This window comes from Notothenia rossii (genome assembly GCF_949606895.1).
Source record: "Notothenia rossii genome assembly, chromosome: 4".
In the NCBI taxonomy this organism is placed as follows: domain Eukaryota; kingdom Metazoa; phylum Chordata; class Actinopteri; order Perciformes; family Nototheniidae; genus Notothenia; species Notothenia rossii.
In genome coordinates this window covers 47,425,756-47,445,602 of record NC_136902.1, presented here as the reverse complement: position 1 = coordinate 47,445,602, position 19,847 = coordinate 47,425,756, and the positions used below count along the sequence as shown (strand labels likewise).

Here is a 19,847-nt window from a genome sequence, read left to right as displayed (position 1 = left end):
TCTCTCCTTTCACCCTCACTATTACTCTCATCCGAATTAGTATTTCCTTGCTTTTTACGTTTATTCCTCCTCACTATATCCCATTCTCCATTTCCATAACTCCCGCCTACTCCTTCCATGTCTCCTAACTCGCTTCCTGCCCCGTCACTTCCCTCTGCCATCTCTCATCCAGTCACAGTCCAGTGTTGCCACCTGCCCTGCTCCAAATGTTTGTCCGACGGATCAGATCAAGCCTCGCAACCAGTCTTGGAGCATTATCGCCTATGACATCACTTACGCGACCCAGAATGCATTTGGGATTTGTAGTCTTTCTAGTTGCATATTTTTCATAGTCTTATATTTCAACAGTTTTACGAGAAACTGTGACTTTTTTTTTACATGGAAATGATTGTTTAAGATTGACAAACATCATATGTGTCATTCGTGGCACAATTCAAACGGGATCAAAAGATAACTTTTCTCTCTCCATTGACTTCAATGTATAATTTTCCGCTTCCGGGGTCCCTCGGAGGCTCCCGGAAGGGGAGGGACTTTTCCTCTCTATAAAGTACTGTACAGTTGTCATTTTTTATCATTTGGTTCTGTTCTCACTTGCTGTGTGTGTGTGTGTGTGTGTGTGTGTGTGTGTGTGTGTGTGTGTGTGTGTGTGTGTGTGTGTGTGTGTATGTGTGTGTGTGTGCGTGCGTGTGTGCGTGCGTGTGTGCGCACGCGTGTGTGCGTGTGTGTGTGTGTGTGTGTGTGTGTGTGTGTGTGTGTGTGTAAAATACTACTCGGGGAATATAAAGAAAGCTGCATTGTTGCAGGACAGTTTGTCTCTGCCTGCCACAGTCTGAGGGAATCAAACTGAGCTGATACACCAAATTCTTAGCAGTTTGTTTATAACTGTTTATTTGTTTATTTGTGTGTATTTGTGTATACAGAGCTTTGGCAATATATGTCACTATGGTCATGCTAATAAAGCTATTGCATTTAATTGAGTGTGTGTGTGTGTATGATTGAAGTACTGTACCGTTGTCATTTGTTGTGTAAGAATAAGTTATTATGTTGTTCTTTATGTTCTCACTTGTGGTGTGTGATTGAGTGATGAGTGAGAGAGAGAGAGAGAGAGAGAGAGAGAGACAGAGAGAGAGAGAGACTGCCCTTTGTACAATAGCTGTTGCTGACAATAAATAATGTTATTGTGAATACATTTGCCTCCGAGTCCTGCATGAACTGTACATAGACTGTATTTTAACATTGGTCATTTTGGTGGTACTTGGAGAGCCAACTATTTTCTCAGGTGGTACTTGGTGTAAAAAGGTTGGGAAACCAATGGTTTATTCAATCTTGTCATCATTTTCGTTTCGTTATCGCTGCATAAAAATGTGTTGGCTTCTTACCTCTCTTGTGCAATGTTCTAACTTTCTCTTACATTCTTTATGCTTTTTAAAATGATAAACATATATATGTACAATCAAACAAAAAATGTTTAATGCTAAAAAGGAATCCGAGGAGCAATAGTTTATATCTTTATCTTAAAACCGTTGAATAATATCTATATTGTTGCTATTGTTATGTTTATTTCCCAATTTTTTTTTTAACCATTATCAATTTAAACCTATTGTTGTATACTTCGGCCCAACTGTGGGAATTTTGTGTTGAACAAGAACATTTATTAAATATTTTGAAAATAAAATATTTTGAAAATAAACCTATTGTTTTCTGTGCACCCATTATCCCAGCGGTTCTGTGTATATTCTTTGTGCTTTACCCCCTCCAGAACACTAGGTGTCGGTAAACGTGTTGTGCAATTGAAATCCTCACTAAAGCGGCAGAAGAAGAAAGAAGCCGACTGACAGCCAGTGCATTCTGGGATGTATCATGCACAATAATGGCGGTCAATCAGCAGACTTTCAATTCTCTTACACTAACGTCTCTACTTTTAGCATTTCTTCTCCAAACGTGTCGGACTTTTGCCGAAGAATTGAATTGGGATGAGAATGGCTACGTGTTGTACTGCCCGTGCATGGGTAACTCACTTTTTGCAGCTGATACTTTTATATTTTAAATTCATGTTGCATGAAAACAGTAGAGCTAGCGAAGCCCAGACTTTAGACGTCCATTAGTTTACAGTGGAGGTCTGTGGGGGCTCATGATGCAGACACATGTCGCACGACCTGGGGGGATATACAGTGCAAGAAAAGCAAAGATGTTCTAATGTTTCAATATCAGAATAACAAAAGAAGCATATATTTAGATGTCATTCTAATCTGTGGTGTAAGAAAGTTAGCAGCTAACTGAGTGGAGTTTATTTCTTTTTTTAATGAGTACCAACAACATAGCTTTCAGAGTCTTCAAATAATAAAATCCAGAAAGCACAGGTGCATACAGAAATAATAGAAGCACAACGTCCCCTCCAGTCAGTCAGGTGTCCACTTTCTGAAGAAGAGGTATAAAGCTTACTGTTGATGCTGAGAGCATAAAGTGCCCACTGTTATTGTTTAGGTCGCTTTGGAAACCAGGCAGATCACTTCCTGGGATCTCTGGCCTTTGCCAAGATGTTGAACCGAACCCTGGCAGTCCCTCCCTGGATAGTGTACCGCCACCACACACCCCCGTACAACAATGTGAGTACAGGCAGAGAGCAGCACACACTGACAGACACACAGCATTTATCAGAGAGAGAGCTTTCAAAGGGACATCTGAGTGTTTAAGCAGCCAATTCAGAATAATCAGAATAAAAAAATAACATGAGGACACAGATAGGATCAATTGGGTGTCTGATTTAGAATCTGTATGTAGCTATGTGCAATATGTCATTTTACTATTGTTAACTAGCTGCTATTACAATACTTTCTTCATGCTACAATTGACTTATTTCATGAATACTGCTGCTGCTACTTACTGGCACATACTTACTTACTTACTACTTACTTACACATTCAGGTTCCTACCTGAATGTGTGCTTCTTTAAATTGTAAACATTAAATATTATGTGAATGCCTTTCATCTTATAGTGTTTTATTTTTTGTCTCTCTCTATACTTTTGCTGTAAATATGTAAATGTCCCCTCTGTGGGACAAATAAAGAATTCTGATTCTGATGTATTGGATATACAGTCATGATAGTGTACCGTAATGTATTATGTGCTAATACATAAGTGGGCATTTCAAGTAGATATCATTTAAAGTTGTTGCACACTTAACTGTACACTGAAAATAGATAAAGGGATGGGAATCCTTACTGGACCCAGTATTACCTGTCACCAATTTATCGATGCTTCTTAATGTTTTGGCTTCTCAATTGTATATAAAACGACACATGGCTACTTTTCATGAATGAATGCCAAATTGAATGGAGACTGTTGGCTCTGGTCTTACCATTTTGACAATAACAAAGCATTGGAATATGACCACCTTATTATTTATAGCTGAATGACCCTATGCTGCTTCATTCCGTTGTGTTCTCTCCAGGTCCATGTTCCCTACAGTGAGTTCTTCCAGCTGGAGGCCCTGTCGGCCTACCACCGTGTGCTCAGTCTGGAGGCCTTCATGGAGAACCTGGCCCCCAAACACTGGCCCTCCGGACAGAGAAAAGCCTACTGCTTTGAGACTGCTGCCCAGAGGAGTGTAGACAAAAAATCCTGCCCCATGAAGGTGAGAGGAGTCAGTGTGTGATCCACCAGTATCAGGTATCTAAGGAGAAGTATATTTATCTGATTACAGGTGCATCTCAATAAATTTGAATGATGTGGAAAAGTTCATTAATTTCAGTAATTCTATTTAAAAGGTGAAACTCATATATCATATGAATTTCACACAAAGTGAATTATTTCTAGCGTGTATTTGTTTCAATCTTTATGATTAAGGCTTACAGCCAAAGAAAACCCCAAATTCAGTTTCTCCGAAAATTTGAATATTACATAAAAGCAATGAAAAAACGTATTTTTAATACAGAAATGTCGGCCTTCTGAAAAGTTCGCTCATGTTTATGCACTCAGTACTTGGTTTGGCCTCCTTTAGCATGAATTACTGCATCCGCCTGTGGCTCTGCTGAGGTGTGACGGAGCCCAGGGTGCTTCGATAGCGGCCTTCAGCTCGTCTGCGTTGTTGTAGGGTGTTGTCTTCCCCTTGACAATACCCTATTAAGGTTCAGCTCAGGCCACTTTGCTGGCCAATCAAGTACAGTAATTCCATGGTCATTAAACCAGGTATTGGTGCTTTTGGCAGTGTGGGCAGGGGACAAGTCCTGCTGGAAAATGAAATCAGCATCTCCATAAAGCTGGTCATAAGAAGAATGTTAAAATGCTTTATTTTATTGTTATGGTTCCAAATATTTGTCATAATTTGCTTTTTAGCTAATCTACTTGTTATCTGTATTTTAGCTTCTTGGTTTAACTTTATTCTAAATTAAGTCTCACCCTCAATGTCTTTCCAAGTTAAATTAAAGAATGAATAAAATGAGCCTCATTTGAGAGAAGGTGCTACAGAGCCTGAGCCTGTGTCAGTATTGATGTGAGGGTGAAATGCTGCCCCCTGGTGGCTCATGGGAACACGCTCAGAATCATGTTGCTGCTGTTACACTGTCTTTGCTCTGATGTGGGCCAATGGTTCTGATTGATTTCCAGGATGGGAACCCGTTTGGTCCATTCTGGGACAACCTGGGTGTGGAGTTTGACCAGTCTGTGTTGTTCGGTGGTATTTCCTTCAGTGCCCACCACCATCTTCAGTGGATTAAGAAGTGAGTACACTACTGTAGACCTGTTTAGGATTATTACAGATGACCAGACCCGGCGTCATGGGAGTTTTAACATTTTAATTTTTTTATTATTATGTTTATTGTTGTTATTTGTAGGGCTTTGTCCTAATATTTATTTTTGTATTAAACTATGTTGAAAGATTAGTATAATATCATTTTCTATTTTGCTAGGAAATTCTGAATGAAAGTCTGCGCGCGAGACCGGTCTTTCGTGTGTGGATTTCTTTTAAGTGTGGATTTTTTCAAGTGAGATACGGCACAGCAGGCTTACTCAGGCTAGGTTAGTTTGGCTGTTATCATGTATATTTATCTGCAAAAATGGATATCAGGAAGTGGTTCACGAACAAAAAGAGCTCACAAAAGAATGGCAACTCAGCGCCAGATACAATCAAGAAATCAGTTACGTTACCAACGAGCTAGCAAGCCAGCCAGGGACAGCATCTTTAAAATAACTGTTACGTGTGGCACAGCGTTACAAATGTGCCACAAAACCAACCAATGGATGTATACTAAGAACGTCAACAGCCTGATGGAAACCTAAAACACCCTCAGATCGAAGATATGATTGGAGACGAAAACAGCCAATCACAGCAGTTTTGCAACATTTTAGAATAGAATATGATAAAATATGATATATATTAAAAAAAAATCAATATAAGCTTAAGAAGTGAAAGTAAATTGTCTATTTAAAAAAATTGAATACAAATATTTATATAAATATCAGTAAACCGGTCAGCTGCCTACATCTATTTAAGACCCCCCCCCAAAAATGCTATATTTAGAATATTTTCATCACTTTACCTCACAGTCAGACAGCCCTTTCTGACAAGGAGCCAAAGCCGTTATCCCAGCTCTCTTCAAAGCAACCTGGACAAAAAACATCATTCTAATTCATAGAAGAAGAAGCTTGCTGGCCTACCTCTGCCTCCATCAGTCAGTTTGTTTGTGTTAATGTGTGACGTTGGTGTTGAATGAGGCAGTGGTAGACTAGCAAAAACTGTGCCTCTGAAAGGTGGAAATACTGTTTGAGCTGTAAAACTATTCTGAATATAGCGTAAATTTACACTGTTGGCTTTTTTAGTAGCTAAAATCTGTTTTGCTGCTGTACCGGATTGTTTCTACAAACTCCACCATTTGCTGTAGGTAAAACACTGACTGTGGATAAATATCTCATACAAACATTAGGGATGTAACGATATACCGGATATTGCGGTATCGCCATAAATAAACGTCTCAATACCGTCGTGAGACTGACAAAATCTACCGCGATATTACATGGTTAATTCATTTATAATTATTCCTAAAAAAAAATTAAACCTTTATTTAACCAAATGGTCCCATTGAGATCATCAATCTCTTTTTCAAGGGAGACCTGTCCAACATGGCGGCAAGTAGGTTACAACATCAACATAAAACAACAGATAACACAAAAGGACATCATATTTGCAGGGCTACATGTACATACCTAGAGACATTGACCAGTACCAACAGTATATTTATATCTCGCCCTGTCAATAAGCCTTGCCTTCTTGGCAAACACTATTGTTTTTGAAGTGGTGGAGAGACAATGCACAGTTTTACCCACTGCTGTCACCCATGGCCAAAGCATATCTCTCTGTCCCACAGAGGTGGCGTTAGAATTTTTCGCTGTCTGTCAAAATGACAGACAGGATCGTAACATTTCCGTCATAATCCTTTATTACCCGTTGGGTCTGAACTTGCCACTAACGTGTCGCGCTGAAAGCAGAGCTTGAATTGGGCTCACCGGGATGGGACTTACCCATCTGGTACCGTTACTTCTTACTGAGTACCGGTACGGCGGTACTCAGTACTCAGTAGATGCGTCATTTCGGATCAAATACATCAAACTCAGATGCCTTCACCACAATTGTATACCACAGTAAATTTCTCTGAGTAAAATTGACTCAAATTGAAGAAAATGTTACTCTAAAAATATTACATTTGGTCCTAACATATATAGAATAAAATGTACTCTTTTTTCAGAGTTGTATTTTTAGAGTTCATTTTACTCTATTATGTACTTAGATTTGACTCTGCTGAATGGTTATTTACTCTATGTCAGTGTTTCTCAAAGTTTTTCATACCAAGGACCACTTAACCAATAAAAAAACACTCGCGGACCACCTAACTCCACAAATATCCAAAAACACATTGTTTTTCTAGAACAGATTAAAAAATCGCCTGAAGATGGTACAGACAAGTGGCAACATGTTTGATGAAGGTGTTGCGCTGGGCTATATCATGCAATCAAAATAAAAAACTTAAGCTCGCTCCATTACGGAGATATTCCCGAGAGAGTGCGGAAAACTTAAATAAATAAATGTATTTCCAAAATGAAATGTTTCCAATATACTCACGGACCACTAGGGGGCGCTCACGAACCACCAGTGGTCCGCGGACAATACTTTGAAAAGCACTGCTCTATATAGCGTATATTAAAAACAACTCTACTGCCATTTTACTCATAATAGGTCATTTTACTCCAACTAGAAGGTCATTTTACTCCCAATAGAAGGTCATTTTACTCCAACTAGAAGGTCATTTTACTCCCAATAGAAGGTAATTTTACTCCCAATCGAATATCATTTTACTCCAAGTAGAAAGTAGTTTTACTCCAACTAGAAGGTAATTTTACTCCCAATAGAAGGTCATTTTACTCAGAATAGAATAAATGAACCATAATGATCTTTACAATAAAAAAGGTCAATAAACCAAAGTGCTTAAAGAGCTTACGAAATGAAGGACAATACTGTTCTTATTACGATAATATATACTATTATTAATGGGAAATCATTTGTCATTCATGACAATATGCCGGCTGTATTTATAAATCGTGATTTATTACAACTTTCCATGCTCGCTTCCGATGTTACACGAAGGCTCCGAACAAAACAGCTTTCGTCGTTTAGTGTAGCAATGAAGCACAAAACCCCTCTTTGTATTAAGCGAGCTGCCACATAAAGTACAGCTTATGTGCTTATGTTGGTGAGCTACAGTGAAGCTAACTTCATGTTCAACACAAAACCTTTAACGTGCATTACGTTGACGATTTTAAACACAACTTAACTGTCTCTACTTGTAAGATAACGTTTAGTTACTTACCCATAAATAACTACATCATGTTTTTCAGTGGAAACACAAACTGCAGAAAAACGTTAGCTGCTAACTGTGGTTTGATAAGACAGCTAGCTCTTAAGGGAAGTAACATAGCCTCATGGCAAACTTAAAGGTGGGGTAGGTAATTTTGGAGAAACCCACTCGAGTGCGCTAGAATTTGAAAATACATAGCCGAAAAAAAATCTGCCACTTCCTTACAGAGCCCCTCCTCCAACAAACACGAAAGCGCACATGACCAATGAGGGCACAAGATAAGTTTGTGCACAGATGGAAGGCTGACAGGCAGGTAGGCCATCCAGTTATTTTAGCCGGGCCGGCTCAGTTGGCAAGTCAACGTTGTCGCAGTAAAAGTCCCAAGATGGCTCCTGGTGCAATACAATGTTCCCTTGCAGTGTTTTACTATTAAGTCTGATTTTTCTCTATTAATATTGCTGCTGCATTAATGTGTATGTTGCATCATGTTACTGCTGTATATGTGTTTCCGAGCCGCTCCGATTACAACGAGAGTTACAACGAGAACGTGACGTCATATTTACACGAGACGGATCCTTTCTAGCCATAACCCGGAAACTCTGACGTCGCCATTTTGTATGCTTCGCGGATGCGCTCGGCTCCTCTCGACTGCTGCTCGGGTCTGCTCGGTCAGCTTCCGGATGAGGAGGCATTCGTTCGACCAACTTACAGTAGATAACATTACAAACATTTTTAACAGGAGCCATAATAGTGTAAATAATGTTTGTTTTGGCAGTTACAACTGAATGTAATGTTTTCTACTTTTTTACATCTGATGAAGGCATTTGCCTTCATCAGATGTAAAGTGTCTTGACCAACAACTTAAGTATTTCTTATAGCTATGCAGGGCTTGCAAGTGAGTAAACACAAACAAGAACAAACAAACAAGTGAAATGAAGAATAAAATTGAAATTGTACAATATAATATTGTGCTGGTTCATCTTATAATTTAGTCTAGAGAATATACCAGTCAGCATAGATCTAAGACCTGCAAAAATCGAAATGCTCTAGGGGGAGGCCCCCCCAAACCCTTCGTGGCATTTCGTCCGCACGCATTTTTCAGGGCAATCTCTATTGGGCTCAGGGCCATCTGTAAATTAGCTTAGATGGCCCACAGGAGTTTATGTCCGAGCCAGCTACTGAGAGATAATGATCATATCAAGGTGTGCCTTAACCTCACTGAGCTGAGGTTATTTGAGCCTCTCAGGAGAGAGCTCTCTTCCACCTGGTTGTAGAAAAGCTCTTTAAAACCCTTAAGAGTCCCTGGGGCCATTTTTCAGCCATTCGGGTTTTCATGTTCATTCCATTTTGGCTGTATTGAATGAATATTGCTCAAACTTGCCAGAGGATATTCTTTTTTAGTTGTATATTGAATTGTCGTCTCAGTTTTTTAAATTAGCCTAAAATGGCCAAGCTACACAAAAACCGACACATTAGTTCCTAGCGGCAAAAAGTGCCCCATTGAAAACCATTGAAAATGCTTTTTTTGACCCCACATTTATCTTATCATAAACTCTTGATTTCCTTTATGTTAAGAGTTCATTTTGAATTTCTATTGGTTCTCACAAAACAAAGTTTTGGTTCTCGCTCAGGTTGTTTATACAGGTGCACTGCAGCCATGGTTATAAGTATTACTATCAGTTCAGGAGTAGTCTTTTTGGAGATGGCAAGGCATTACAGCACACAGGAAGCTCTGGACATCCTCATGCACTCTGATTGCGAGGATGGCTCCTCATCCTCCTCCGTGGACTCTGAGGCTGACACAGAAGAGGCCTCAGAGGCCTCAGAGTCCACGGAGGACGCCTCAGAGGTGGGAACAGACCAGCTAGAGTCCGACTCAGACTCATCTGAAACTGAGATCGGAGGGGAGTTGGAGGAAGCAGCTGCAGGATTGACTTAAACAAATGGTAAAGTGTTTTGGTCTCCCACAAACACTGTGACGCTCCGCTACGTCCCAGCAGCCAGAAGTTTGATCCCGGGACCAACACACTATGCTGTCGCCCGAATCAGTGACCCGGCATCCAGCTTTGCACTGCTGCTGACAGATGACATCCTGCAGCATATTGTGTCCATGACAAACCTGCATGGGAGACGGTCAATTGCAGAGTGGCAAGATATGGACACAGAGGAACTGAAGGCTTACGTGGTGCTGCTCATTTTGGCCGGTGTTTACAGGTCAGAAAATGAATCGACCCTCAGCCTCTGGAGTGAGAAATCGGGACGGCGCATTTTCCGAGCCACGATGGGTTTCACCAAATCAGCCAAACACTGCGGTTCGACGACAAGCTATCCCGACCGCGGCGCCGTGATGACAAGCTGCCTTCCACAAAGTCTGGGATATGTGGACGCACCGCCTGCCGATGCTGTTCAGCCCATTCAGCGACGTCTGCGTGGATGAACAGCTCGTCCCATTCAGAGGCAGGTGCAGCTTCAAGCAGTACATGCCAAAAAAGTCGGCCAAATACGGTATAAATATTTGGGCAAACTGTGATGTAAAATCATCCTACACCTGGAAACTGCAGGTGTATACAGGCAAAGCAGCTGGCAGTCGTCCTGAAGGCAACCAGGGGAGGAGGGTGGTCCTGGAGATGACAGAGGGGCAATTTTTTCACGTCCTTCGCCACTGGCTGAGGAGCTGCTCAGGAGAAAACTGGCCCTGGTTGGCACAATTCGCAGAAACAAGCCTGAGCTTCCCGCTATTTTTCTCCAGGCAAGAGCGAGAGCGATCCTCTCCTCCACCTTTGCCTTTACGAAGACCCACACACTGGTCTCTTACATTCCTCGACGGGGCAGGAATGTGCTGCTTCTAAGCACGAAACACCCCAGTCCAGACGTAAGCGACGAAATGAAGAGAAAGCACTAATCAAAGACTACAACCGATGCAAAGGAGGTGTCGACAACCTTGATAAGGTAGGTGCCATTAGGCATCAGTTACGCACACATGTATTCTTACTCTTATATTATTTTCTGAAATATATGTAGGTTTTTTTCAAATGAGCATTTTCCTATAAAATAATTAATATTTGCATCATGAGAGAAAATGCTTGGAATCATTTATTCAAATTGTCTTGTTTTATGTTTTTGTTAGGTTGTTGCCATATGCAAGGACCACAGTCTGTGCATTTGCAGCCCCTGCTCGACCTGAGCTGGACTCTCACAGCCAGACACACAGTGTTCATTCAATTTTCATCTTTGTAAAATAAATGTTTTTCTGGTTCAAAATGATCTTGTATTATTCATTTTAGTCAGGCTGGAGTAGTTTTAAAAGGCTGACTCTTTGAAAGTGGGAAAAAATATGAATATATCATATTCTTATAGCAGTTTTTGTGAAGGTGGCAATTTTTGGCCTTAGGAACACGAGTGAGTTTTTGTTTAAACCTGACACTGCAAAAAAAAAATAACAATGCATTAAAATACATTTTGCTGCCAATCATTGACCAATATAGGGACCTAATTATAACAATAATCAAATATTCCTTGAAATATATTCTTTGAAAATTATTCTAGTTTTTTTTTTTTTTCAATAAAAAAACGGTGGAGTTTTTTCAACAACCTGCTGTTTAAAAGGTTAAAATCTCCAAAATATAATTCATATTTCATACGTGTATGTCAGGCTGGAGTAGTTTAAAAGACTGACTCTTTGAAAGTGGAAATAAATATAAATATATCATATTTTTATAGCAGTTTTTGTGAAGGTGGCATTTTATGGCCTTAGGAACAAATACGTTTTTTTTTTAAGTGACTCTCAAGGGTTACATTCGTTAGCATAGCTAGCTAACCAGATGCTAATAACAACAGATCGCCACTGTGCTTACAACTAAAGACACAGCCACGCAAACACTGCGCTGTGGACGGCTCCTTATGGGTACTACTACTGACATGTTTGAAGAGCTGGACTAATTTGCATTACTGAGATATGCAAAATGCACCGCATGTAGTACAACACAAACCTCCGCTGTGGATTATCAAAACAAAATACAGTAAAACTATGGTCGCAGGCCCAAGTTTAACTGAGGCCTGCATGGTCTGCCCACAAAACAAAAATAAAAAAAGGTTTATGCAACAACAACAACAGCCTCTGATCATCAACAGACTTCATGCAATCCTTCATCAGATGCATATATTAGATAATAATCTCTATCTCACTCCTAACACATCTAAATCTTCTTTCAGCATGCATACATGTTCATAAAATACATCCATTGTTTGTTTTATATGCTTCTTGAAATCCGAAAAAACACATCGTTTTTCTAGAACAGATTACAAATCGCCTGAAAATGGTACAAACAAGTGGCAACATGTTTGACGAAGGTGTTGCGCTGGGCTATATCATGCAATCGAAAGTGAAACTTAAACTCGCTCGAGATATTACCGCGAGAGTGCGGAAACTTAAATTAATTCACCCCCCCGTTGACAGGGGTCGCCAGTCTCTGGCACTGTTATTTTGAGGGTTGCGGGCTGAAAAGTTTGGGAACCCCTGGTCTACAGTATAGAACATCTACAGTCGAATATATTTATTTATATACTATAACAATACACATTATTACAGTATTTCAAATTCTACATTCTGTTTGTATCTTATCTTACTCTATATGTACAGGACTGTCTCAGAAAATTAGAATATTGTGATAAAGTTCTTTATTTTCTGTAATGCAATTTAAAAAAACAAAAATGTCATACATTCTGGATTCATTACAAATCAACTGAAATATTGCAAGCCTTTTATTATTTTAATATTGCTGATTATGGCATACAGCTTAAGAAAACTCAAAAATCCTATCTCCAAAAATTAGAATAGTTCCTCAGACCAAGTAAAAAAAAAAGATTTATAACAGCAAAACACAATCAAACATTTGAAAATGTCCATTAATGCACTCAGTACTTGGTTGGGAATCCTTTTGCACGGATTACTGCATCAATGCGGCGTGGCATGGAGGCAATCAGCCTGTGGCATTGCTGAGGTGTTATGGATGCCCAGGATGCTTCAATAGCGGCCTTTAGCTCATTAGCATTGTTGGGTCTGGTGTCTTTCAGCTTCTTCTTCACAATACCCCACATATTCTCTATGGGGTTCAGGTCAGGGGAATTTGCAGGCCAATCGAGGACAGTAATGCCATGGTCAGTGCACCAGTTACTGGTGGTTTTGGCACTGTGGGCAGGTGCCAGATCATGCTGGAAAATGAATTCCTCATCTCCATAGAGCTTTTCAGCAGACGGAAGCATGTAGTGCTCTAAAATCTCTTGGTACACAGCTGCATTTACTCTGGGCTTGATGAAACACAGTGGACCAACACCAGCAGCTGACATGGCTCCCCAAACCATCGCTGACTGTGGGAACTTCACACTGGATTTCAAGCAACTTGGATTTTGCTCCTCTCCAGCCTTTCTCCAGACTCTGGCGCCTTGACTTCCAAATGAAATACAAAACTTGCTTTCGTCTGAAAAGAGGACTTTGGACCACTGTGCAACTGTCCAGTGCTTCTTTTCCTTAGCCCAAGTCAGACGCCTCTTCCGTTGTCTTGAGTTCAGAAGTGGCTTGACCATGGGAATACGGCTATTGTAGCCCATTTCCCGGACACGTCTGTGAACAGTGACTTTTGATACCTGGACTCCAGCTTCAGTCCACTGTCTTTGAAGCTCCCCCAAATTCTGGAAGCGACTCTTCTTCACAATGCTGTTAAGGCTGCGGTCATCTCTCTTGGTTGTGCAGCGTTTCCTGCCACATTTCCCCCTTCCAACAGACTTTTTGTGGATGTGCTTTGAAACTGCACTCTGTGAACAGCTTGCTCTTTGAGAAATTTCTTTTTGTGTCTTACCCTCCTGATGGAGGGTGTCAATGACGGTCCTCTGGACAGCAGTCAGATCAGCAGTCTTCCCCATACTTGTGATTTAGTTTACTGAACCAAGCTGTGTTTTTCAAGGCTCAGGAAACCCTTGCAGGTGTTTCGAGTTAATTAGACGATTCAAGTGATTCGTTGAACACCCTACTAGTATACTTTTTCATGATATTCTAATATTTAGAGATAGGATATTTGAGTTTTCTTAAGCTGTATGCCATAATCAGCAATATTAAAATAATAAAAGGCTTGCAATATTTCAGTTGATTTGTAATGAATCCAGAATGTATGACATTTTTGTTTTTTTAATTGCATTACAGAAAATAAAGAACTTTATCACAATATTCTAATTTTCTGAGACAGTCCTGTATATAGTTTACTCATACATTACATCAATTTATTTTCCTTGCGACCTCTTGAAGAGCCTGTGACAGCCTCCCAACAACTGTTGTGCAATGAAACATTGGGCTACTAGTAATCTCGAACCGTCATCTTAAAAAAGAAGGTGCGATACCGTTCCGATAAATATCAATAATTTCGAACACCGCGGGGAAATTCCTTCAACTCATTTTTAAGTTTTGGGGGAAGCCGGGAACGCTTCACTGTGCGACGAGAGAGCGAAACACGGACAAAGTGTGTTGTCATGCATAGAAATTGTGAATTACTGAGTTTAGGCATGTTAATAACGTTTTAATGAAGTTGACTAGTATATTCATATTTGTCAGTGCTTTCATGTCAATTTGGCGAACATAAACATAAATGATCGTGGTGAAGATGATGATTAAATTAGGATTAAAAATCGGTAGTGAGAGCTTCTGAATTTCCTCCCGTCGGATGTGATATAAAAACAAATCGATTATTTTGGTAGTTGTAAACTCAAGTGGATTAAACTACATTTATTAGGCGAACATGATATATTAAATGATCGTTAAAAAATGATCGTGAGGATGATGATTAAAAAATCGTTTGTTTGAGCCGGTCTGCATTTCCTGATGAAAAAACAAACCGATGCTTTTTGTAGTTGTAGTACACCAACATGGATTAAACGTGTTTTTTTTACCACAATGTTGGGCAAATTAATTGATAAAATGCAGGGATTATGATTATTATTATTATTATTATTCCCACTCCTGTACGGTGCAGCTGGAGCGCTTGGCCCGCAATGACGTCACACATAATTTGGCGGGATTTGAAGAATCCCGAGAAGGTCCAGAATATGGTCAACATTGAAGGGCAGATTAATGGTTATCAAAGTACAAATATCCAAAATCAGGTCAGTAACGGTTTTCAAGGGGACAATATTTACTCAAATTGATGGGTTTGGATGATGGGGGAAACTCGTGTCACAGGCTCTTTAAAGTGCTTTACATCAGCATTTGCCCTAGTAAAAAGCAGCTTCTCTTCATCCTTCTGCTGTGTTCTAGATTCCCCCCCTCGGAGCACCCGGTCCTGGCCCTACCGGGGGCTCCTGCTCAGTTCCCGGTGACGGAGGATCATGTGAGCCTGCAGCGCTACGTGGTGTGGTCAGACAGCATGGTGGGGGAAGGGGAGAAGCTCATCGCTGGCCTGCTGACCAGGCCCTACGTCAGCCTTCACCTGAGGATCGGCAGCGACTGGGTGAGATGTTTATCACAACTCATAAGCTAAGTTTGGACATATAAGGTTGTTCACAGATATATGATCTCTCCTCTGGTTCACTGAGAAATTAAATCAGCAACGCTATAACAAAATAATTTGTTTTCTACAAAGCCTGAGATATGTTTCGCTAAATGTTATTCATTAAGATAAGTATGCCTTATTTTATTGAGGAAATGCACTTGTATCAAATATTTAACCTTTCACAAAAAACACAACCCAACCTTTTTTGAACCGAAAGCTACTTTTAAAGTAGTCTGCCGAGATCTACCAGTCCAAATAGAGAGGCGTAGTCATTACTGACAGCCTACTACCAGGTGAATACACACTTCTACTGGTATAAAACTAACCTTTGTATGATTAATACTTCATCAAATACTGCAGATCCTTTATCTTACCTCTTTCTAATCTGCACACATACAAGTATTTAACTGAAGTTACACAACAGTGTTGTTGATACAGAGTTGGAGTTTATTCACACGTCACATACTACAGTGGGTAATGTTTTCAAGAAACATTGAACAGTACTGCCACATATGACACATATGGAAAAAAAGAAAAGACTCTGAACCCTTTCTTTGCCATTATATAACAATAGTGTTGCTACAAAAGTATAAATGAGGCTTACTAATAAGACAACTCAGATCTGAAGCTACACAGGAATCTGCTGCCAAAGTGCAATAAAGAAGAAAAAATTAATAGAATCAAACCCTTTTTTTTGTTGCATTTTAGTACAGTATAAAAATAAATTCCTTTAAAATAGGATGCAAGCAACACTAGTTTCTTAACTTGAATTGATAATAGACTATAATCAATTTAAGTTTGCATTCTTATACCATTTTGTACAATAATTATAATGAATAAGTTCAAACAAACTAAAACTTACAGCTGATTAATAACGGTATCTAACTTGAGTTTTTATTATATCAAAAACCTGTTGAAATGCTACTGTTATTTTTACTGTCCCCCAAAAGCGCATCGGCAGCCTCCTGGAGAGACTTCATGTGTTTCGCAAGAACGTGACTGACACGATAAGATGCTATCAGCAGCCTTGCTATTGTTGTTGGGCCTGGTGAAAATGGAATGCTGTGCATTTAGCTGTCCCTTCAGGTCCCTCCCCTTTTGGGAGCGTAGGGCAGAATTAGGAGGGAATTCCTTCTCGTAGCGTTTGTGCACTGTTTTGAAATGCTGCTCCTAAATTACCCTTCTTCGATAAAGCTACGCTCGCATTGCAGATGAGGCAGATGGACTTTGAATTGGAAAAGATACAAAAATAATCATCCTCCCACTTGGAGTGAAAATTATATATTTAGTTTTCTTTTGCTTCTGCCATAATTGCGGTCTTGTGTGTGTGCGGACTGTCACTCCAACTTGTGACACGGACAACGTCAGCGAACTAGTCTCCACTGCCCACCAGCCACGCCCCGACACATGGGGTCATGCCGGCCAATCACAAAGCTTTGATACGTTGAAGCGCATTATTCTGGCACAGGAAGATTATGTTATAGCACATTAACGATAAAACTGAATATTGTTGTTCTATTTTTAGACACATCTCGATCGCGATGTGTATATGTATAATGTAAACCAACGTGTATGAGTGTTTGATTTCATCCTTACTGACCGCCAGTGGCAGTGCTTAGCACTGGATATCTTCTGTCTCGCACATGCGCAGGTCGAATATTTATGTCAACAATGTCACGTGTGACCTCGTATGACCCCGGAAGGCATAAGTTCCGGTATGGGTGTAACCATAGACATATATATATAAACACTAGATCAAGGGGGGAGTCGCCAGCGTAGCTCACCTGTGGCCATCTTGCCACAGTCAACAGCTACTGCTACAGCTGTTGTAAGGTGAATGATCTGCACAAAAATACTCTTAACTCGCTGCAATCTTGACTGATTTACAAACGGTTTGGTTTATTATAAACGTTATTAGCATGGCTATGATACAGGAGACAACAAGACATGTTGAAAATAAAAAGTCCATCATTATAATTATAAGTATTAAGTATCATAACTACATCTTTGATGTTTATAACAAACCAAACCGTTTGAAAATTGGTTGAAAATTGAGCAATCTACGGTTATTTCAATAGTGCACCATAGACATAATGTTATGAACAGGGGTGCACATCACTTTTTGAGTGAGTTACTCAGATGAGTACCAGGAGACACCGTTTGGTACTCACCCCGCACGAAGCGTGATCCTCCTCAGTGTCTCCTTCACTGTCCTCTATTTACACTTCTTGCATACTAGATGATGGAGATGATGAAGATGCACCTCCCTGTCTCTTTTTAAGCCTCCAATTTGCTTTCTCCAAAACTTGTTGCCAAAACTGTGAAGTCCTTGCATTTCCTGAGGCCAAGTTGAAAGATCAAATACTAAGAATTTATCACATGACTTGAAGTCATATCTGATTTCAGATGTGGGAAGTTACTAAGTACACTTATTCAAGTACTGTACTTAAGTACCATTTTGAGATATTTGTACTTTACTTGACTTTGATCTAATTTGTCAAACTAGCTGCAGCTTTACCAGCTTTGATAACACTTTAATGATCAATCATTACAAAACATATCATATATATTATTCTGAGATGCACCAATCTGCACAATGACTACTTTTACTTTTGGTACTTTAACTATATTTTGATAATAATACTTTTCTAATTGTACTTGAGTAACATTTTGAATGCAGGACTTTTACTGTAACAGAGTAACACTCTGGTACTTCTACTTATACTCAAGTACAAGATCTGAGTACTTCCACCTCTGTCTGATTTCAAACTCTTCCATTAACACCCGGAGTAAGTTTGCAACTGTGTGTTTTACTCCACTCTGGTGTAAATCAAACTGCAGCAGCTTGACCACAGAGCGTGAACGTTGTGATCAGCTGATTTTGCGCAGTTCTCCAGTGCGCCGGGCACAGAATGTGCACAGGGGAGTCTCCCACTGCAGCCAGTTGGCGGAGTTTTGGCATTTATGTTTTTCATACCGACGTTAACCCTGTCTGTTATTAGCTTTGTTCGTTATTCTCGCGTCCAGGAGAGAAGCTTTAAAAGTAAGGAGACCAATGGAGTCTCTGAGAAGGTTCGATTGGGTACTTTAATTAAAATGGCGCGGTAATGTTACAAGCAGAGATATGGTTCAGAGAGAGGAGCCGTCCAGAAAGAGACTCCACAAGGCTCCGTCACCTGACTATATATATAATTTGGCTCCTCCTTTTCAATGGCGGCTGTGGCGTAATCTTCCGCCCTCCTTTCACCAATGTCCGATATCGCACATAACAGAGGATTTTTACATTGTACATTCAATACATAACTAAACACGCCTTTTCTCCTCCTTATCTCTTTCATTTAATACATTTTAACGGCTCTAATCAATACTTTAATAATACTGGAAATACTTTACGGCAGTTATCATTTACGCTAGTCCCGGATGTTGTCATATGCTACCCACGTCTGTAAACAAAACTTATTAAAATAAACTGTACCTTCATTTAATATTCAGCAATAATAATATCTCGACGTCTATAGATGTAGTGTAACATCAGTAGGTTTTGGTGTGCATCACTCCGTGTCATTTCACTTCTAAATTCACCTCTATAGGGAAAGGAATATTAGCCACATGCTAAATGCTAACCGGAGATGAAGGATTTTCAGAATAAAAGCTTGACATCAGAGATTGTGCGCGAGAACTTCTGGTTTTTCAGAATAAAACAGCATTTAAGCTGACGGTATGTTTAAACTAAATTATGCCATAAAACATTGATTTTAATTTCTAACACTGTGCACACGGCGACCAACTCTGTTGTCTGGAGCCTCTTCCTCCTGTAAAGCTTCACAGGTCCGTCGGTTATGTCTTGCGCGGCTCGGCCAGCACCCAGTTCAGTCAGTTACAGAAAGTCAGAAATGTTTTTGCAGGGAGCGAAACAACAACGTAGCTGCTTAATGTATTTGGATTTTTTGACATGTCTCGTAGTTTACTCCATTGAGTGTTGACAAGAAACACGTGTAGATGAAATATGTGTTTTGTTTTGATGTTTTGAGGTACGCAAAGGCGCGTAGTGACACAAGTGACGTTACGCAATTCAGATTTTTGCCGCGTACCTGCGTACCAGTTATGTGCACCCCTGGTTATGAATGAGCGAGCTGCCTGTGGCAAGATGGCCGCCATGTGGCAACGTCGGTCTCCATTGGCCAGCAGCGCGGGTGAGTCATTGAGTGTTTATATCTATGGGTGTAACGGTATCTGTATTTGTCCCGTACCGTCACGGTTCGGACGTCACGGTTCGGTGCATGCAGTCACACGACAAACACCTTTTTTTTTACGAGTCATTCAGGGCAGTATCCACTACACTATATATAATCCAGGGGGCGGTATTGCGCCTAAAAGCTGTTTGCCAGCCGCCCTTAACCTTTTGAACCCATGGATGTATCTGCCTATACGGGTGTGTGCACATGTGCACACTTGCGTGAGGCA

General features: G+C 40.2%; 1 protein-coding gene across 1 annotated transcript in view; it reads left to right on the top strand.

Moving 5' to 3' along the window:
- The first annotated feature begins 1,847 nt into the window (after positions 1-1,847).
- pofut1 (protein O-fucosyltransferase 1) overlaps positions 1,848-19,847 on the top strand; it is a 49,780-nt gene continuing 31,780 nt past the window's right edge. Inside the window, exons 1-5 of the mRNA XM_079677035.1 lie at positions 1,848-2,009; positions 2,485-2,606; positions 3,453-3,635; positions 4,607-4,719; positions 15,149-15,341. Of these exons, the coding sequence (XP_079533161.1) occupies positions 1,871-2,009; positions 2,485-2,606; positions 3,453-3,635; positions 4,607-4,719; positions 15,149-15,341 (750 nt within the window). The 5' untranslated portion in view covers positions 1,848-1,870. The remainder of the gene's footprint in view (positions 2,010-2,484; positions 2,607-3,452; positions 3,636-4,606; positions 4,720-15,148; positions 15,342-19,847) is intronic.